This window comes from Urocitellus parryii, chromosome 3, assembly GCF_045843805.1.
Source record: "Urocitellus parryii isolate mUroPar1 chromosome 3, mUroPar1.hap1, whole genome shotgun sequence".
In the NCBI taxonomy this organism is placed as follows: Eukaryota; Metazoa; Chordata; class Mammalia; order Rodentia; family Sciuridae; genus Urocitellus; species Urocitellus parryii.
In genome coordinates this window covers 160866409-160889380 of record NC_135533.1, presented here as the reverse complement: position 1 = coordinate 160889380, position 22972 = coordinate 160866409, and the positions used below count along the sequence as shown (strand labels likewise).

The following is a 22972-nucleotide window of genomic DNA, read 5'->3' as shown; positions in this document are numbered from 1 at the left end:
AAATCATTTCATGAAAACAAGAGAACCGTCCAAACTCATCACATGAAGCTCATCCTGATAACAAACAGCAGACAAAGACACATAAAGGAAAGAAAACTGCAGACCAATATTCTTGATGAACATAGATGAAAAACTTCTCAATAAAATCATGGCAAATCACAAACAAAAACATATTTAAAATAAGTGGAGTTCACTCCAGGGATGCAAGGCTGGTTCAACATAAGAAATCAATAAGCATAATTTATCACAACAATAGAATTAAAGACAAGAATAGTAATTATCTCAATTGATGCATAAAAAGCATTTCACAAAATATAGCATCAACATATGTTCAAAAAAAAGCTATGAATAGTAGTTATATACTTCAACATTATAAATGCTACATATGCTATACCCAAGGACAACATCATTCTAAATGGTGAAAAAAAAAATGAATGAATTCTCTTAAGAACTGGAACAAGACAAGGATGCCCTCTTTCACCACTTTTATTTAACATCATCCTTGAAACCCTTCCAGAGAACAAAGACAATAGAAATAAATTAAATGGAAACTAACAGAAAAATAACTCAAACTACCACAATTTCCTAACAATACATTTCTATTTTCAGAAGACCCAAAAATTATCACTGGAAAATTTAGAACTAATAAATGAATTCAGCAAAGCAGAAGGATATAGAATCAACACCCACAAATCAAACATGTTCTTGTACATTACTGATGAATCACATGAAAGAGAAACTAGAAAAAACTACCACATTCACAAGAACCCTCAAATTTAAAAAAAAAAAGTGTGTGTATATATATATATTTGGGAATCAATCTAACAAAAGAGGTGAAAGACCCCTACAATTAAAACTACATAATACTAAAGAAAGAAATTGAAGAAGACCATGAAAGATGGAAAGATCTCCCATTCTCCCATGCTCTTGGAAAGGCAGAATTCACACTGTCAAAATGGCCATACCATTAAAAGCATTATAAAGATTTAACAAAATTCCTATTAAAATGCCAATTACAGTTTTCATAGAAACAGAAAAAGCAATCATAAAATTTATTTGGAAAATTAAGAGGCTCAGAATAGCCAAAGCAGCCTTTAGAAAGATAAGTGAAGTAGGAGGCATCACAATTCCAGAACTTAAATGATATTACAGAGATATAGTAACAAAAATAGAATGCTATTGCACCAAACAAACATGTAGAAAAATGGTATAGAATAAAAGACACATAAACTCACAGAATTACAATTATCTTATATTAGAAAGAAAGCACTGAAAGCATTCATTGGAGAAAAGATAGCCTCTTCAACAACTGTGCTGGAAAAACTGGAAATCCATATGTAGCAAAATGAGATTAAACCCCTATCTCTAATCCTGCACAAAAATCAACTCAAAGTGGATCAAAGACTTAGGCAATAGAATTGAGATCCATCACCTAATAGAAGAAAAAAAATAGCACCAAATCTTCACCATGTCAGTTTAGGAACTGATTTCCTTAACAAGACTTGAACTGCAAGAAGTAAAATCAAGAATCAATAAATAGGATGGCACCAAACTAATAAGCTTCTTTACAGAAAAAAAAAATGAGAACATGAATAGACAGACTACAAATTGGGAGCAATCTTTGCCACATGTACTTCAGAATGAGCATTGTCTTCAGGAAATATAAAGAATCAAACACTTAACACCAAAAGAACAAATAACCCAATCAATAAATGGAACTAAGAAATTTCACAGAAGAATTGCAATTGATCAACAAATATTTGAAAAAATGTTCAACATCTCCAGCAATTAGAGAAATGCAAATCAGAACTACACCTAGACTTCCTCTCACTTGTCAGATAAAAACTATCAAGAGCACAAGCAACATGAATGTGGCAAACATGTGGGGAGTAGGACTGCAAATTGGTGCAACCATTCTGGAATGCTGTGTGGAGATTCCTTAAAATAAAACTTGTAATGAAAACACAATTTGACCCACTTATCCCACTCCTCAGTTTATACCCAAAGAACTTAAAATTGGCATTCTGTAGTGACATAGCCACATCAATGTATATAGGAGCTCAATTCACAACAGCTCAATTATGGAACCAACCTAGGTGCTCTTCAACAGATGAATGGATAAAAAAATGGTACATTTACACAGTGAAATATTACTCAGCCAAAAACAAGAGTGATATATGGCTTTGCTGGTAAAAGGATACAACTGGGAAACATTATGCTAAGTGAAATAAGCCAATCCCAAAGAACCAAAGGCCAAATATTTTCTCTAGAATGCAAATGCTAATTAATTCACATTAAGGGGTTAGCTAGGTAAAAACAGAGGTACTTTAGATTAGATGGAGGAGATTGAAGAAAGAGGAGAGGGTAAAGGTATAGAAAGGATAGTAGAATGAATCAGCTTTATCCTAGGTGAATATATGATTACATGACTGCTGTAATTCTACATCAGGTACAAACAGAAGAATGAGAAGTTATACTCTATTTATGTATGATGTGTCAAAATGTGTTTTACTCTCATATAAAACTAATTAGAAAAAAATTTAAGTTTAAAAAAGAACAAATAAATAAAACTAGGTTTTAGATGTAAAAAAATATTCTTCAAGTAAAGAAAATTAAATATTAATACTTATTTAGAAATCTTGAAGAAAGTTATCCTCACCCAGGAAGACCAGGTTTCTATAGTTCTCTAACATCACATCTCTGTATAAATTCTTCTGAGCAGGTTCCAGGCATTCCCATTCCTCTTCAGAGAAATCAATGGTCACATCCCTGAATGTCACTAGTTCCTGAAATAAGATAAATAATAAATACAGAGACTAATTAATAAATAAGGAAAGTAAAGAACACACTGACCATATGATTATTCATAGTTTTTGTTAATTGACCTATTCAGTTTTATTTCTATTTTATCAACTAGTGCATTACCTTTGGCCTTATGAAAATCTCCACAAATCTACAATCCTAAACAACAAGCCCAATGAAAACATTCAAGGCCAATTCATACACAAGGCGCTTTCTTTAAATATTTTTTATAAAGTCCAATAAACTAGCCAATGAAGCTTCAGAAAGGATTACAATAGACTATATCTATAAAAAATATGAGTTTTTAAAAATCAGTAAGCAAAAACAAAATGCTATTAGGTATTAGTTACTTATATGTATATGTGCCTTAAACTTAGCTTCTACCAAAGTGGAAATTATCGTGTCTACACACCCTGGGCTGTGCCTAAATTTTTCATATTATTTGGCTTGATCACAAATAGTACCTTCCCTTTTAAGAATTTATTGGCTTTTTAATAAATTGCAATGGCTGAAGCCAAAATTAAAAGTATATTAGCCATCAGTAAATTCAATCTCTCTATTTTTTTAAATTTTTACAAAGTGTTATCCTTTCAGAAAAACATAAGAACATAGGGTAAAGTTATTTCTTAGGGTACTTTTCATCCAATTAAGCTGAAAATAGTCACTTCAAATTTTAATGCAGTAAAATCATACTGAAAAAAATGCTTAGGCCTTTAATTAATAAATACCATTTTCAGTGCAAAAGATTTGCGGATGTATTTGTATTTCTTAAAATTTTTTTAAAAATCTCATTTCAGAACCAACACATAAGGTACAAAATAATTTTTATAGAACCTCATTTCCATGATCAACTTTATTCTTGTTTTCTGAAACACTTAAAATATTACCTGACTATTCTTTTAGTTTATAATTATATTTTTTGTTTAGCTTACACACTGAAAATATGAGAAGGGTCTAAAAATATCGACAATTGGTGCACAAAAAGGAGGAAGTATATTAAGTTATTCTTTCACACTATAAATAAAACCAAGGTTAGTAAACACCAACTTTTATGTAGATAAGTAACCTTCTTTCTGAAAGATGACAGATATCAAACTAGTTTTACAACACTTTAATGAGGGGCATAGAACATTTATTATAAGCTTGATTTTTTTCTACAAAAACGTTTTGGGGGCTGGAGATGTGGCTCAAGCGGTATGGGGCTCGCCTGGCATCCATGCCGCCCAGGTTGGATCCTCAGCACCGCATACAAAGATGTTGTGTCCACCGAAAACTAAAAATAAATAAATAAATAAATATTTAAAAATTCTCTCTCTCTCTCTCTCTCTCTCTCTCTCTCTCTCTCTCTCTCTCTCCCCCCCCCCTTCTCTTTCTCTCTCTCTCTCTCTCAAAAAAAAAAAAAAAACCAACGTTCTGGCAGCATTTTGGGGAAAATATAAATTTACTGACAATATAATAACATATTTCTAAAGGGGGCAAGAATACTGATTATTTTCCTTAGAAGTGAAATATTTGTCATAAAATGTATGACAGTCACTTTGTAGGATTGCGTACATTTTAAAAATATTGATTAATCTGCAGGGAATTACACATAGGCACATTTCACAAAATTTTCTCCACCTGGTAAGGTTTTCGTATAGGTGACTCCTACCATTTCAATCATGTATTTTTTTTCCTTTTTGCTTCTTTATTTTCTACTTCCTCTTCTATTCATCCTTCTCTCTTCCCATACTTGCATTTGCTGCTCCCTTTTCTCTCAAAGAAGAATCAGTTATCTGATAGTCCTCAAGGAGTTTTTTTCCCCCTATTTGTTTTGCAGGTTTCTTTACCACTGTGTTGATACCAATGTTGTCAGTATTATAGGCAGTTATACCAACACTGATGACAGAATCCATTGCATGGTGTGTAACCTCTCCTGCATTGTGCTCATATTTGTATCTGACAGTTTGTTTCAATAACAATGATATAAGAAACTTTTAGGTAGACCTAAGGGGAACATTCATTGAAGAGTGTGAGTTTAAAATATATTATGGGATTCATAAATGTTATTAAAATAACAAGCAGAAATGACAATCTTTTTTTACCATTTCACATTTACACATATTACTCTTAAAGAGTTTTTCACATATTGATTCATAACAACCAAAATAATCTGATAGTAATAATAGTATTTATCTTTTATGACATTTTCTGAAATATACACTAAATGGTACAACCTGATATTTACCAAAATTTATTTCTCCTGTAATGGGGGGAGGGGTAAACATTAAGTTCAAAATAAATTGAAACAATTTTCAGAGCAAGAGTTATTATAAATAAGAAGAGTCATAGAAACATGTTAAGAAGACATAATCAAGTCAAGGAAATGATATTTATTTTATGAGCACATACGTAAAATTTTAACTTTGTATACATAAAAATGGATAGATACATTTTCATGTAAAATAATAAATTTGGTTTTTAAAAAAATTATAAATCTATGGGGATTGAGCCTTTTTTAAAAGACACTATAGAGATAATCACATTTAAACATAAAAATAAACAAGAATTACATTTGTGAGTCTTGAACATTCTTCAATTTCCCTTGTTATTTATAATTTGTTTTGAGATCTATTTCATAGTTTTTAGACATTTCAATCATATGATTGTTGTTTCCTTAAGGGCAAATGCATGGAACTTTTGTGGTTTGTGTCTGGGAACTGGAAGCAAAATAAAAAGAAAGCCTACAGGTTGTGGTCGGCTTCATGACCTCCAACAATAAAGCAAACACCTCTGGTAAACAACAGGCAGAACATTCATTGTCCAGAGAGAAGCACAAACAAAAGTTATAAAGAAGAGATTCTGTATCAAATATGATGGTTTCCAAAGGTTATTTAGAAAACTCTTGACAATGTTCTTAATGAAAACAAGAAAATGTTTATCTTTAAAGAGAAAATCTGAGAGGATTTGGGCCAAGCAAATAAGGCTAAATCTGTGCAAGAGCAGATTGGTATGAAGTCTCAATTGACATAGAAGGACATATCACTGCCATGATATCAGTGGACAAGTCAAAATATAATAAAATGTAAAGCCCAATGTCAGTCAACTCATAAAAATACATTAATTTTATGCAATTTTTTAGCTTTACACATCTCTTATGCTCTAAAGGATATGTCAGTAGGCTTTCTTTGGCATTCTACGGAATGAATCTGTCCTAATTACTGCATCCTTTCAGGGCTAGCTAAGTTGTTAGGGACAATGGATGTGCATTTCTCAAGTACTTAAAGACAATGGAACATCTATACATAAAGTAAACAAAGCATGTTTCATTTCTTCAGCAATGTTCAGTGAGCCCAAAACATCCCCAACAGAAGTCTAGAATACCAAGATTTTTTATGCTCCTTTTTCAAAAAGAAAACTTTTTCAAGCTTGCAGGTCATGCAGTCATGGCATGAATTTACAAAAGTGTAAGAGATGGAAGGAAGGCTCTCAATATAGGGGATATATGTGGGTATATATAATATAGAGTTAAATTTGACTATTGTGAGAAGCAAAGGAAGTAAAGTAGGTAAATATGCTAAACACAGATGTGAAAGATAGAAAAGGAAGACTGCAAGTTCTAAACATGAAGTACTATAGGAGGTAAATTTGATGCAGCCTCTGACCTGGGCCACACAACTGGAGACCAAGCATGTCTTCTTCCCTTGTCCTTCCTGAGGCTTCTTTCTCATAGGTGACTGCCCACAATTCAAACCCACATCTTGAAAATAGGCCTCTAAAGAAACAAAACATGTGGGTCTTCAAAGACCTTATTTGTAGGTTCAAGATTAATTTAACTAGAAGTCATTTAGCTCAGACCTCCCTGATTCCAAATTTTATTCATATAGTTTTAAAGGAGAAAATACCCGTTTAAATGAGTAAATACATAAAAATATTCACATTTAGTGAGTTTTGTTTTGTTTTCTATTAGGGGTTGAAACTAGTGTCAATTTACAGATTTACCACTGAAAAATATCCACTGAAATATTATTTATTTTTCATTTATTTTTTTGTTTAAAACAGGGACTCCATAACTTGTTAGGGCTGATTTTATATTTCAAAACATCAACAAACAAAAGCACCCATTTTCCCAGAAAATATATAATTCTGGTGCTATCTCCACAATAACAAATCATTAATAGAAATCGAATGTGAATAATTCTAGGATTTGCCAAACCATATCTCACATGATTTAATGTTAGCTTAAAATGTCCAGATAATAATATATATGCTTGACTCTTTCAAGGGTTCAAAGAAAAGGAACAGATTATTTAATATACCTGGAATTCACTGATTTAATTACAACACAATTTCAAAGAATCCAGTTTGTTTTTCTTCAGCCAAAATGGAAGAGAGATTTTTTTCTACTTATAGATAAACCATGGAATTTTATCTAAAATAAGCTACCAAATAGAGCACACATGAGAAACCACTAAAAACACTTTTGGGTAGAAGAAGGCCAAATAATATTCTTATATAATGTAAGGGCAACTTATTTTCTAAAACTCAAGTTATATCCAGTTGTTTTGGTTATATCTTTTACATTTGAAGCTACAGAAACAAAATATACTTTACAGTTAGAGAAAAGTTAAACATGAAACAAGTTTTTTTGTTGTTGTTTTTTGGTCCTTTGTTTGTTTTTGTCTCTTTGTCTTTGTCTTCCTTTGTATTTCATTTTGTCTTAAGGTGACAAGCCAAGGGAAACAGTGCTGAATATAACACACATGCAGGATCCAAGGGTATAGTCAAGAAAATCCTGGCATCTAAGATATTCTCCCATCCCTTTTTTTACTCACTGAAATACATTGTGGAACTTTTATATGCACAACTGTGTGTGGGTTTTGTTGGAACTTTGGGATAATCTTCTTGCATTCACAACTCAGAGAAAATTAAGACAGGAGAATACATTCTATCTGCAGTGAATTGAGGCTAAGGAAAGAATACATATGGAGCAGTTACATAAGTAGATTAATTGAATAATGGGAGATGCTTCTAAGCCACAGGACAACTAATTTTTCCTGTGTCTCCACTGCAACCCTCAGGATGTCTTCTAGGAAGATTTTATAAGGAGGCTGATAGTCTATTGACAATCCAAGTGAATGGCCCCTGTGGGTACCAAGGCTATGCAGCAAACAGTTCTCAAATCCATGACCAGGTACAGTGGATCAGGGCATTCCACTTAGTAAAGTTTCTCTTTCAGTAAGCTTTTCAGTTCCTATGACCTAAACAACTAAAACTAATAACTTAGAGGTGAAAACATTTATTTTACATCATAGTTTTAAAGAATGCAGTCCGTGGTAGGCTCATTCCTACCAGGGCATAAACATCATGGAAGAAGGACATGGAGAAAAGGTGTTCAGCTTTAGGGAACCAGGAGCAAAGGAAGATCAAATTACTGAGAGAAGGTAATCAGATTCAGGGCTACACTTGTGACCTACTTCCTCCAACCAGTTCTGTCTTTCCACAAGTCCAGTATGGCTAATATACTGAAGATATAGAGCACTCGTGAAACAATGTAAAGTCTATCTTTTAACCTTCAGGCAACTGGGGACCATGATTACAACATGTGTGATTTGGGAGACATCCTAGATAAATGCATAACAGTTGTCAAAGATATTCTGATAAAGTGACGGTGCCCAAGAAAGTCAAAAGTGGGAAAGGCAGAATCCAGTGAATGTTCTCTCCTTTCTTACCATGAGAAACATTATCCTCTTTAAAACAATTATTTTTGAAAGGATCATCCATTATTCGTGGGGAAATAACAATTAAAACACTATGCCAGTTTCAAAAAGTGCAGGGAAAGGAAAAAAAAAATATTTGAGGACTTGTGGAAAGAGTTCAAAATTGAAGGCTTCAATGTCAGCTCAGTGAGCAGTCAGAATGAGGGAATGGGGGTCTTCAAATTGAAATCCTGCTTCTCATATTGTGAAAGAATCCGAGAAAATGAATGAACCCTGAGGAGAAAGGAAGAACTAATGTCCTCAGTCAACAAAGCTACTCTTTGTGTACTCAACACAAACTGTGGAGATATAGAAATATCCAGTAATATCTCCTGGAAGACACTGTCCAGAAGTTTTAGCTGCTAGCTCATCTGCCACAGCATGTCCCAGAAGGGTCATAGGGTCATGAGGTCAAAGCAGTGGTCCTTGATCAGATGAATGTAAAAATAATTTTAGGCAGGACACAGTCTCTCCACAGCTGATTCACCCTTTCTTCAATGAGCTACCCTCATCATTTCAGTATTCCCAGCTAAACATATTCTTAACTATCTGGCATTCTAGGTATTTCAGCATGCTTTCTAGAGTTCTGCATGACCTGCACTTCAGAAGAGGCCTCTACAGAGTTACATGGACCTCACAAGCAGAGAACACTCCAGAGGTCCAGAGGCATGATAAACAAAGTGCTGTGAGGCTTTAGAAGGACGACCCCTCATTTATGACTCCTGACCCAGTTTAACAGTTCACACCAAGAATTCATTACTAGACAGAGTTCCAGGCCCCACACAGACATAGAATAACAGTAGATGCACTTCAAATCCGCCTGAATGATGGCAGAATAATACATCCTCAGCTGAAGCTCTTTTAAACCTGTTTCTCCCCAGCAGCCTGCAGCAGGACCCCGGAGATCCAGCCCAACTGATTCGCGTGGCCTGCCCTGCGGCTACAGAAGGCGTGGCGCCTCAGTGAAGCCATTAATTAGCAAGCAGGGAGGTTAGGGAAGGCCATTAGGTGGAATCCCACCAGCCAAGCCCACACGGACCCTTGGGCCGAGCACGGGATCTCAGAAGGGGAAGGAAGCGGTACAGTCCCATCCCCCACAGCGGACACTCCACCGAGGCAGTCAGCGGCCACCATCCGGGAAAGCTGAAGGATACACCGCCACTCTCCTTCAGAGTGCAACATCAAAACAGGTCGGTGTCATTCAGCTCACCCCCCAGACAGCGGGAATTCGCATAAAATCTCTCCTAGGCTTGCCGGGAGAGGGAGTATCAAGCTGAGCCTCCATAAAGACTAGGGGGAAACCAGAGACACCTGACCTCCAACCCCTCCTCCCAGTAGCAGCCAAAGGAAACCTGGCTAGCCAGCGCTGGGGGAGGGGCAAGCAGAAAAAATCAAAGTGATAGAGTGCCAGGGATCCCAGCAGCCTGCAGCAGGGCCCGGAAATCCAGCCCAACTGATTCGCGTGGCCTGCCCTGCGGCTACAGAAGGCGTGGCGCCTCAGTGAAGCCATTAATTAGCAAGCAGGGAGGTTAGGGAAGGCCATTAGGTGGAATCCCACCAGCCAAGCCCACACGGACCCTTGGGCCGAGCTCGGGATCTCAGAAGGGGAAGGAAGCGGTACAGTCCCATCCCCCACAGCGGACACTCCACCGAGGCAGTCAGCGGCCACCATCCGGGAAAGCTGAAGGATACACCCGCCACTCTCCTTCAGAGTGCAACATCAAAACAGGTCGGTGTCATTCAGCTCACCCCCCAGACAGCGGGAATTCGCATAAAATCTCTCCTAGGCTTGCCGGGAGAGGGAGCATCAAGCTGAGCCTCCATAAAGACTAGGGGGAAACCAGAGACACCTGACCTCCAACCCCTCCTCCCAGTAGCAGCCAAAATGAAACCTGGCTAGCCAGCGCTGGGGGAGGGGCAAGCAGAAAAAAATCAAAGTGATAGAGTGCCAGGGATCCCAGCAGCCTGCAGCAGGGCCCCGGAGATCCAGGCCAACTGATTCGCGCGGCCTGCCCTGCGGCTACAGAAGGCGTGGCGCCTCAGTGAAGCCATTAATTAGCAAGCAGGGAGGTTAGGGAAGGCCATTAGGTGGAATCCCACCAGCCAAGCCCACACGGACCCTTGGGCCGAGCTCGGGATCTCAGAAGGGGAAGGAAGCGGTACATTCCCATCCCCCACAGCGGACACTCCACCGAGGCAGTCAGCGGCCACCATCCGGGAAAGCTGAAGGATACACCGCCACTCTCCTTCAGACTGCAACATCAAAACAGCAGACACTCCATCCACGCAGTCAGAGGCCACCATCCGGGAAAGCTGAAGAATACACCACCACTCTCCAACAGCTTGCAACATCAAAGCAGCCAGCAGCAGGGCCCCAGAGATCCAGGCCAACTGATTCGCGTGGCCTGCCCCCCAGCTACAGAAGGCGTGGCGCCTCAGAGAAGCCATTAATTAGCAAGCAGGGAGGTTAGGGACTGCCATTAGGTGGAATCCCGCCAGCCAAGCCCACCGCCCACGCCTGGAACAGGCCCAGCGACCTGCCAGCATTGTAGTCACGACACCCCAATTGGAATAGGGACAGAGCAGAGCCGCCTTCCACTCCCGGAACAGGCCCAGAGAGCCGCCAGCGTGGTAGACACGTCACCCCAATTGGAGTAGGGGCACAGCCGCCGCCCGCACCTGCAAGGGAGACTTTTCAAGTATACAAGAGCAACATAAATAAATAGGGGGTAAATTTCAAAACACAACAGTTGCACCAAGCAGAAAGAAAAGCGAGCAGTATGAAAAGACAAGGAAAGAAAGGACCACAAGCAATGCAGGTCAACTCAACTTTAGAAGAGGTAATAGCTGCAACAGATGGAATATCAGATAAAGAGTTCAGGATATATATGCTTCAGATGATCTGGAGTCTCAAGGAAGACATGAGACAGCAAAATCAGACAATGAAAGATCACATTGACAAACAAATCCAGGAAGTAAAAGATCAATTTCACAGGGAGATAGAGGTAATAAAAAACAAACAAATTGAAATTCTAGAAATGCAGGAAACAATAAACCAACTTAAAAACTCAATTGAGAATACTACCAGCAGAGTAGATCACTTAGAAGAGAGAACATCAGACAATGAAGACAAAGTATTTCAACTGGAAAAGAACATAGACAGCTCAGCAAGTCTGCTAAGAAACCATGAGCAGAACATCCAAGAATTATGGGACAATATCAAAAGACCAAATTTAAGAGTCATTGGGATACAGGAAGGCACAGAGCTCCATTCCAAAGGAATAAACTGTTTATTCAGTGAAATAATACAAGAAAACTTCCCAGAATTGAAGATTGAGACAGAATCCCAAATCCTAGAAGCCTACAGGACGCCGAATGTGCAAAATCATAAGAGATCCACACCTAGACACATTATAATGAAGATGTCCAACATACAGAATAAGGAGAGAATTTTAAAAGCTGCAAGAGAAAGAAAGCAGATTACATTTAGGGGTAAACCAATCAGGATAACAGCTGATCTCTCAACACAGACTCTGAAAGCTAGAAGATCCTGGAATAACATATTTCAAACACTGAAAGACAATGGGCTCCAACCAAGAATCGTGTATCCGGCGAAATTAAGCTTCAGGTTAGAAGATGAAATTAAAACCTTCCACAATAAACAAAAGTTAAAAGAATTCGCAGCTAGAAAACCATCTCTTCAAAAAATCCTTGGCAAAACATTACAGGAAGAGGAAATGGAAAATAACATTGAAAACCAACAATGGGAGGTAGGACAGTAAAGGGGGGAAAGTAGTCAAAGAGGATAACAAATCAGGTTTAGTAACATCAATAAACAAATATGGATAGAAGAACAAACCATATCTCAATAATAACCCTAAATGTTAATGGCTTAAACTCACCAATTAAGAGACACAGGCTAGTAGAATGGATCAAAAAACAAGACCCAACAATATGCTGTCTACAGGAGACGCATTTGATAGGAAAAGATATACATAGACTGAAGGTGAAAGGTTGGGAAAAGTCATATCACTCATATGGACCTCGGAAACAAGCAGGAGTGTCCATACTCATATCTAATAAAATAGATTTCAAGCCAAAGCTAATCAAAAGGGATATAGAAGGACACTTCATACTGCTCAAGGGAACCATACACCAACAAGACATAACAATCATAAATATATATGCCCCAAATAATGGTGCAGCTGTGTTCATCAAGCAAACTCTTCTCAAGTTCAAGAGTCTAATAGACCAACATACAATAATCATGGGAGACTTCAACACACCTCTCTCACCACTGGACAGATCTTCCAAACAAAAGTTAAATAAGGAAACTATAGAACTCAATAACACAATTAACAACCTAGACTTAATTGACATATATAGACTATACCACCCAACATCAAGTAGCTACACTTTTTTCTCAGCAGCACATGGAACCTTCTCAAAAATAGACCATATACTATGTCACAGGGCAACTCTTAGACAATACAAAGGGGTAGAGATAATACCATGCATCTTATCTGATCATAATGGAATGAAACTGAAAATCAATGATAAAAGAAGAAAGGGAAAATCAAGCATCACCTGGAGAATGAACAATAGGTTGCTGAGTGATCAATGGGTTTTAGAAGACATCAAGGAGGAAATTAAAAAATTCCTAGAGTTAAATGAAAACACAGACACAACATATCGGAATCTATGGGACACATTGAAAGCAGTTCTAAGAGGAAAATTCATTGCTTGGAGTTCATTCCTCAAAAAAAGAAAAAACCAAAAAATAAATGATCTCATACTTCATCTCAAAATACTAGAAAAAGAAGAGCAAAACAACAGCAAAAGAAGTAGAAGGCAAGAAATAATTAAAATCAGAGCTGAAATTAATGAAATTGAAACAAAAGAAACAATTGAAAAAATTGACAAAACTAAAAGCTGGTTCTTTGAAAAAATAAATAAAATTGACAGACCCTTAGCCATGCTAACGAAGAGAAGAAGAGAGAGAACCCAAATTACTAGCATACGGGATGAAAAAGGCAATATCACAACAGACACTTCAGAAATACAGAAGATAATCAGAAATTACTTTGAATCCTTATACTCCAATAAAATAGAAGATAGTGAAGGCATAGATAAATTCCTTGAGTCCTATGATCTGCCCAGATTGAGCCAGGAGGATATAGACAACCTAAACAGACCAATAACAATAGAGGAAATAGAAGAAACCATCAAAAGACTACCAACTAAGAAAAGCCCAGGACCGGATGGGTATACAGCAGAGTTTTACAAAACCTTTAAAGAGGAACTAACACCAATACTTTTCAAGCTATTTCAGGAAATAGAAAAAGAGGGAGAACTTCCAAATTCATTCTACGAGGCCAACATCACCCTGATTCCGAAACCAGACAAAGACACATCAAAGAAGGAAAACTACAGACCAATATCTCTAATGAACCTTGACGCAAAAATCCTCAATAAAATTCTGGCGAATCGGATTCAAATACATATCAAAAAAATTATACATCATGATCAAGTAGGATTCATCCCTGGGATGCAAGGCTGGTTTAATATACGGAAATCAATAAATGTTATTCACCACATCAATAGACTTAAAAATAAGAACCCATATGATCATCTCAATAGATGCAGAAAAAGCATTCGACAAAGTACAGCATCCCTTTATGTTCAAAACGCTAGAAAAATTAGGGATAACAGGATCATACCTCAACATTGTAAAAGCAATCTATGATAAGCCACAGGCCAGCATCATTCTGAATGGAGAAAAATTGAAGGCATTCCCTCTAAGATCTGGTACAAGACAGGGATGCCCTCTCTCACCACTTCTGTTCAACATAGTCCTCGAAACACTGGCCAGAGCAATTAGACAGTCAAAAGAAATTAAAGGCATAAAAATAGGAAAAGAAGAACTTAAATTATCACTATTTGCAGATGATATGATTCTATACCTAGCAGACCCAAAAGGGTCTACAAAGAAGCTATTAGAGCTAATAAATGAATTCAGCAAAGTGGCAGGATATAAGATCAACACGCATAAATCAAAGGCATTCCTGTATATCAGCGACAAATCCTCTGAAACGGAAATGAGGACAACTACTCCATTCACAATATCCCCCCAAAAAATAAAATACTTGGGAATCAACTTAACAAAAGAGGTGAAAGATTTATACAATGAAAATTACAGAGCCCTAAAGAAAGACATAGAAGAAGACCTTAGAAGATGGAAAAACATACCCTGCTCATGGATAGGCAGAACTAACATCATCAAAATGGCGATATTACCAAAAGTTCTCTATAAGTTCAATGCAATGCCAATCAAAATCCCAGCAGCATATCTTGTAGAAATAGATAAAAGAATCATGAAATTCATATGGAATAATAAAAGACCCAGAATAGCAAAAACAATACTAAGCAGGAAGTGTGAATCAGGCGGTATAGCGATACCAGACTTCAAACTATACTACAGAGCAATAGTAACAAAAACAGCATGGTACTGGTACCAAAACAGGCGGGTGGACCAATGGTACAGAATAGAGGACACAGTAACCAATCCACAAAACTACAACTATCTTATATTTGATAAAGGGGCTAAAAGCATGCAATGGAGGAAGGATAGCATCTTCAACAAATGGTGCTGGGAAAACTGGAAATCCATTTGCACCAAAATGAATCTGAATCCCTATCTCTCGCCGTGCACAAAAGTTAACTCAAAATGGATCAAGGAGCTTGATATTAAATCAGAGACACGGCATCTGATAGAAGAAAAAGTTGGTTATGATCTACACGCTGTGGGATCGGGCTCCAAATTCCTCAATAGGACACCCATAGCGCTAGAGTTAACAAATAGAATCAACAAATGGGACTTACTCAAACTAAAAAGTTTTTTCTCAGCAAAAGAAACAATAAGAGAGATAAATAGGGAGCCTACATCCTGGGAACAAATCTTTACTCCACACACTTCAGATAGAGCCCTAATAACCAGAATATACAAAGAACTCAAAAAATTAGACAATAAGATAACAAATAACCCAATCAATAAATGGGCCAAGGACCTGAACAGACACTTCTCAGAGGAGGACATACAATCAATCAACAAGTACATGAAAAAATGCTCACCATCGCTAGCAGTCAGAGAAATGCAAATCAAAACTACCCTAAGATACCATCTCACTCCAGTAAGACTGGCAGCCATTAGGAAGTCAAACAACAATAAGTGCTGGAGAGGATGCGGGGAAAAGGGCACTCTTGTTCATTGCTGGTGGGACTGCAAATTGGTGCAGCCAATTTGGAAAGCAGTATGGAGATTTCTCGGAAAGCTGGGAATGGAACCACCATTTGACCCAGCTATTCCCCTTCTCGGTCTATTCCCTAAAGCCCTAACAAGAGCATGCTACAGGGACACTGCTACATCGATGTTCATAGCAGCTCAATTCACGATAGCAAGACTGTGGAACCAGCCTAGATGCCCTTCAATAGATGAATGGATAAAAAAAAATGTGGCATTTATACACTATGGAGTATTACTCTGCATTAAAAAATGACAAAATCATAGAATTTGGAGGGAAATGGATGGCATTAGAGCAGATTATGCTAAGTGAAGCTAGTCAATCTTTAAAAAACAAATACCAAATGACTCCTTTGATATAAGGGGTGTAAACAAGGACAGGGTAGGGATGAAGAGCTTGAGAAGAATATTTACAGTAAACAGGGATGAGAGGTGGGAGGGAAAGGGAGTGAGAAGGGAAATTGCATGGAAATGGAAGGCAATCCTCAGGGTTATACAAAATGTCATGTAAGAGGAAAGGAGGGGTAAGACAAGAGAATACAAATGGAAGAAATGATTTACAGTAGAAGGGGTAGAGAGAGAAAAGGGGAGGGGAGGGGAGGGGAGGGGAGGGGGGATAGTAGACAATAGGACAGACAGCAGAATACATCAGACACTAGAAAGGCAATATGTCAATCAATGGAAGGGTAACTGATGTGATACAGCAATTTGTATACGGGGTAAAAGCGGGAGTTCATAATCCACTTGAATCAAACCGTGTAATATGATGTATTAGAACTATGTAATGTTATGAACGACCAATAAAAAAAAAATAAACCTGTTTCTTCTTTTCAAGGGACCTTTGCATTTTATCAGAGCTTTATCTTGGCTTTCAAGAACTGGGAGATTTCTTACCGTTCCTTTAGTGGGCTACTCCGTTATTTTTCTTTCAGACATGGAATCACCATTGTCTCTATGTCATATTACAGAGATAATATTCAAACAAGAAAAATCTGGACTCTGGACAAGAAAGAACTGGCTACCATATAAAGGAAGGAGGTAGTAGAGGCCGGTGGCTGGACAATCAAGGCTTCTAAAAATTGTTATCTCAGTCTATTTTCATCAAAGAAAACCAAAGATTTCACAAAAGGAAAACAATTATTAAACACATAAAAATGGGAGTTGGACAGAAGCACTATTTTTTTTTTTTAGAGAGAGAGAGAGAGAGAGAGAGAGAGAGAGAGAGAGAGAGAAAGAATTTTTAATATTTATTTATAAGTTCTCGGCGGACACAACATCTTTGTTGGTATGTGGTGCTGAGGATCGAACCCGGGCCGCACGCATGCCAGGCGAGCGCGCTACCACTTGAGCCACATCCCCAGCCCAGAAGCACTATTTTTAAATTAAATAAAATAACTTATTAGCTCACTTAGATAAGGAGTCTGTTTGAAACACATTTCAAAAAGAAAACCTACTGGCAGAAGAATATACATTTACACATTCCAGATTCTAATTGATGAAGAGTAGCTCCAGAAAAAGCCATTCTCTGGAGATGAGGCAAGGGAATAATATGCTTTAATTTTCGGAGCTTAATATCCCCTCTGGTCCCTGAAGATTTTTTTTTTTTTTTAGAAAATTAAGCAAGCCCAAAGAAGAAACTGATAAATTAAACTCCACTAAAATTTAAAAGTCCATAAAAAGATAAGAGGAGGTGAAAAGAGATAATGCTACCTGAGAGAAAATATGTATGTGAAAAGAGTATAAATAGAAATGAATTATTAGTGAAATATGTAAAAAAGGATAAAAGTAATAAACATACAAAATGATTAAGCAGAATAAGATCACATAAGAAAGTGCTCAATGATGTAGGTTTACTCAACGCTGTAGGTTATCAATAAAAAGTAATATATATTCACATGAAAAGTAAGGGTAAATGTTCCTAAGGAATAAACACACATGCATGCATGGCACCATGGATGATATGTTTCACTAATATTTACCAGTCAATTTGTGTCAATCTATTTTGTACAATACACTGTTTCATGTAAAGTGTAAAATATTTATGACACACTATTTGGAGACAAATAAAAATAACACTGTCCATATAATCAAAAGAAAAAAACAACAAACAATTCAAACTCCATAAGCAGTGCAATGGGTGAATAAGCTCTACAGAAGTTTACTGCAAAGAGTAACCCCCTATTATCACATATATGGTGCTCCCAATTTTATCTGTAACAACCAAGGCACTGATTTTGCATATTCCCAATTAATCTTTCATGAATAGTTTACTGGACAGCGTTTTACCCAGTGGCAAGAACAAGATAATTTTAACAAAACATGGCTTTAATTTCCCTCCTTCTATCCCATTAAAATTGACCTGCTTCAGCCTAAGCCAAAATGTACTCTTTTTATACCCTGTCTTAAGTATGTAGCTTTTCTTGAACTTGTGACTTTCTTGCCCTACTCCAAGTACTCAGCATTAATGGCATGTGCCACTATGCCTAGCTCAATCTAAATTCTCCAATTTTCATCAGTGCCTCCAATTCTGAACTTCCTTGTGTTTTATTTGCTCCTTCCTATGGGGCGGGGGGAAATAAGTCCACTTCATGCTTTGATCATAACCCCTGCTGTTCTATCACTGTGGCTTATTTTAAAACTAACTTTTTTCCCTTTGTCTCTATATCCACTATGTCTTTATAGCCATAAAGAAAATGAGATTGACCTTCCTGTCATTAAACAGGCTCTCCATCCTTCAGAGCCTGTACCACAGAAATGAAGAAATCCATGTACTCCAAATTGGTATAAATGTCAAAAATCACTGTCATGTATAACCAAAGTAACAAATAGAACTAAAAAATAAAGATCTAAGAAATGACACCCACTCTCTCAGGACTACAAGTAAATTATGTATTCTGAAAGGGCCACCTGGAGTGTACCCATTGAAATCGCCTGGTCCCCTTTTCCCCTAAAAGTTAAAAACACAGATACTAAAACAGAAATCCCCTGAATTTCTCCTTTGGTAGCAAAGCAATAAAACCTCGATTTTCCTTTTTCTCTAAACTTTGTACTCATTACTGATGTATCGGAACAAGGACCAAAACATCTGTATCAAATTTGGTGTCTAGCAGGGGATCTGAGAGTGCACCTGCTTCAATCTTCATAAGCAGGCCTGGAACTCTGTGTAATTTTGCTTCCGTTATAGAGGATACCAAGTGGTTGGTTGATAAGCCTGTTGAAGCCTAATCACTGGAAAATTAGGAGATGGGGTAAGATTGCCTCAAGTTGAACTGGAGGTGCTTTTCCTCTAAGTAAAGGGGAAAAAGAAAGATACCTTCCCAGAAACTACCAAGGCTCCTTTTGCTTCAGGGAATTTCTGTCTTCTCTACCTTTATGGTATGAATTGCTCCACCATTGGTTTACTTTGGGGAAAAGGAAAATGAATGCAGTAAAGTCATGACAACTAGCCACTTGATAATCTCCTTCACTTTGCATAAGACCCTTGACTGCACACATCTGCTTTCCTTCAGATGTGCATCTTGTTCCTATTTGTGTAAACACCTTTGGCACCACTGGTGGAGAAGTCATGGTTAAGTTTAAGTATGAAACATAATTCCTGCCCCTCCTTGAGGGGAGTGTTAAGCTTTTTGAATTCTTTGTATATCCTAGAAATTAACAACATGTCCAGGTGGCAAATATTTTCTCCCATTTTGTAGATTATGTCTTCATGCTCTTTTTTTTTTTTTTTGAACTCAGTGTAAAACCCAGGACTTGACAAATGCAAGACAGATGCTTTGCCACTGAGCTAATCTCAGTGTTATTGTTTCTTTTGCTGTGAAGAAGATATTTAGTTTGATGCCACCTCATTTATTCATTTTTTAATATTTTTTAGTTATACATGGACACAATATCTTTATTTTGTTTGTTTATTTTTATGTGGTGCTGAGGATTGAACCCAGTGCCTCACATGTGTCAGGCAGGTGCTCTGAGTCACAACCCCAGACCCTATTTATTCATTTTTTTATTTTAGAGTCTTGTTCAGGAAGTCAGTTCCTGTGCCAAGGTGTTGAAGCACTGGACCTACCTTTTCTTCTAGTAGGTACAAGTCTTCTAGTATAATTTCTAAGTCTTTGATCCACTAAGAGTTGATTTTTGTGCTGGGTGAGAAACAGGAATTAACTTGAATTCTATTGCATATAGATTCCCACTTTTCCCAAGACCATTTGCTGAAGAGGCTATCTTTTCTCCAGTGTGCATTTTCAATACCTTTGTCTAATATGAGGTAACTTGTATGTATGTATGTATGCACGTATTTGTTTGTTTTTAGTTGTAGTTGGACACAATAGCTTTTATTTATTTATTTGTATGTGGTGCTGAGGATCAAACCCAGGGCCTTGCAGATGAGAGGCAAGTGTTCTACTGCTAAGCCACAACCCCAGTCCCGAGGTAACTTTTTACGTGAGTTTTTCTGTTTTCTATTCTGTTCCATTGGCATTTTTGCCTATTTTGGTGCCAATATCATGTTGTTTTGTTACTAGAGCTCAGTAGTATAATTTAGGGCCTAGTATTGTAATACATCCTGCTTCATACTTCTCCCTAAGAATTGTTAGCTATTCTAAGCCTCTTACTTTTCCAAATGAATTTTGCTGGCTGCTTTTTCTATTTATAAATGCCTTGTTTAACAGAAGTGGTAAAAAGGGATATCCTTGTCAAGCCCCTCTTTTTAATGGGAATTATTTCAGTTACTCCAGTTAGAATGATGCTTGCCTTTAATTTGTCATATATACCTTTTACAATGTTGAGGAAATTTCCTTCTATCCCTAGTTTTCCAGTGTTCTATACAGGAGTGGAGGCTGTATTTTGGCAAATACATTGTCTGCAACTTGAGATAATTATGGGTTTTTTGTCTTTAAAACTATTTATGTGATGTGTCACATTTATTGATTTCCATATGTTGAACCAACCTTGCATCTCTGGGATAAAACCCACTTCGCCATTGTAAACTATTTTGGTAATTTATTTTTATATGCAATTTGCCAGTATTTTATTAAGAACATTTTACATCTATGTTCATTGAGGATATTGGTGTGAAGTTTCCATTCCTTCATGTGTCTTTGTCTGGTTTTCATATCCTTTTCTATTTTATGAAATAGTTCCAGGAGGATTGATGTTAGTCTTTAAAATGGAGAATCCATAGAGTCCTATACTTTTCATTTTTGGTAGGTTTTTGATGACTTATTAAATTTTATTATTAGAAATTTATGCTTAAATTTTCTATTTCCCTCTGGTTCAATTTGGTCAGATCATATGTCACTAGGAATGTGTCAATATCGCCAAGATTTTTTGGTTCACTGAAGCATAAATTTTCAAAGTACTCATTTATATTTCTGTAGTGTTTCTGGTGATATTTTCATTGTCTTTACGGGTTGTACAATTTGCATTTTTATTTAGCTGGACTAAAAATGTATGAATTTCATATTCTATCAAAGAACCAACTTTTTGATTCATTGATTTTTTAAATTTTTTTATTTATTTTTGTTGTTGTTGTTGTTAATGTCAATTTCAATGTGTTGGGCTCTGATTTTATTTCCCATCTAGTATTGGCACTCATAGTGATTTGTTCTTCTTTATCTAGAGTCTTGAAATGTAATGTTAGATTATTTGTTTGGTGTCTTTCTGTTCATTAAATGAGCTCAATACTATGAACTTACCTCCTAGAGCCACCTTCATAGTGTCCCAGAGGTTCTGATATGTTGTAATGCTGTTCTCATTTACTGCTAAGTGTTTTTTATTTCACTCCTTATTTCTTCTCCTTTCATTTCATCAGTATGAAATGGCCTTCTTTGTCTTTTCTGATTAACTTTGGTTTGAAGTCCATGTTATCTTATATGAGGATAGGAATCCCCTGCTTGTTTATGAGGACCATGTGAATGATTTTTTTCCTCAAAATTTTTACCTTGATACTGTAGATCTCTTTCTTTTTGAGTGAGTCATTTGGAGACAACTAATTGTTGGGTCTTAATTTTTTATTCAAACTGTCTTTTTTAATTATTATTTTTATCAGAGTTTAGACCATTTACATTCAGTGGTTTTGTTGTATTTTTTAAGTCATGCAGACTGTTTGTGCATTATTTATTGTATTAGAAATCATTCACCTACTCTCACAGGTCAAATACTTCAAAATTAAATGGAACACTTATAAATATCTGAGGTCAAGAAAGAAAGGACAAGATAAGTAAATAAAAAGGGCTTTGAACTAAGTACTAAAAACAGCTTAAAATATCAAAATATCTCCAATGTAACAGTACTGAGAAGAATAATTATAACTTAAATCATTAGTATCACAAAGAAGCTAGAATAACAAATTATTTTTTAAATATGTAGTAGGAGAAAAAAATAAGAGTAGGTGCCAAAATATATAAAATTAAGAAAAAGAATACGGCTAAAATTTGACTAAAATAAACAAGTCTAATCAGGAAGAAAGAACAGAAAAACAGTTACAGATGCAAAAATATGTTACGGTAATATTACAATTGTATGCCAACATATGTGACAGCTTACATGACGACTCTATATTAGAAGAATTCATGTGCTGCTAAGAAAGTATATTCAGTCACTGATGGATGAAATATGTATACATACATACATATATGTCTTAAATCTAAATTATCAATTGTATGTTTTACTTCTATAACTTTTTATTTAGTTATTGTTTGAAGATCTATCCAGTGGTGACATTGGCATGTTAAAAGTGCCAAGTATTATTGAATTGTGGTTTATTTCTTTTTATTTCTTCTTCTTTAAGTTAGCATAAACTTATTTTATTTTTTAATTTGTTGTAATTAGTTATACATGACAGTAGAATGAATTTATACACTTTGGTATATCTTATACAGATGGAATATAATTTCTCATTTTTCTGAGTGTACATGTTGCAGAATCCTATTGATCATGTAGTCACATATATACATGTAGTAATAATGCTTGTTTCATCCTACTATCTTTCCTATCCCCACATCTCCTCCCCTCCTTCCCCATCACTTCCTCTACCTAATCTAAGGTAACACTATTCTGCCCTAGTGCCCCCCCACACACACTCACACACCTTATTGTGAATTATCATCCACATATTAGAGAAAACATTTGGTGTTTG

At 36.5% G+C, this 22972-nt stretch overlaps 1 protein-coding gene across 1 annotated transcript in view; it reads right to left on the bottom strand.

Annotated features, from left to right (window-relative positions):
• LOC144253664 (uncharacterized) overlaps nucleotides 1-22972 on the bottom strand; it is a 106621-nt gene that overhangs the window by 18778 nt on the left and 64871 nt on the right. The window contains exon 2 of the mRNA XM_077796190.1: nucleotides 2660-2786. Coding sequence (XP_077652316.1) covers nucleotides 2660-2786 — 127 coding nt within the window. The remainder of the gene's footprint in view (nucleotides 1-2659; nucleotides 2787-22972) is intronic.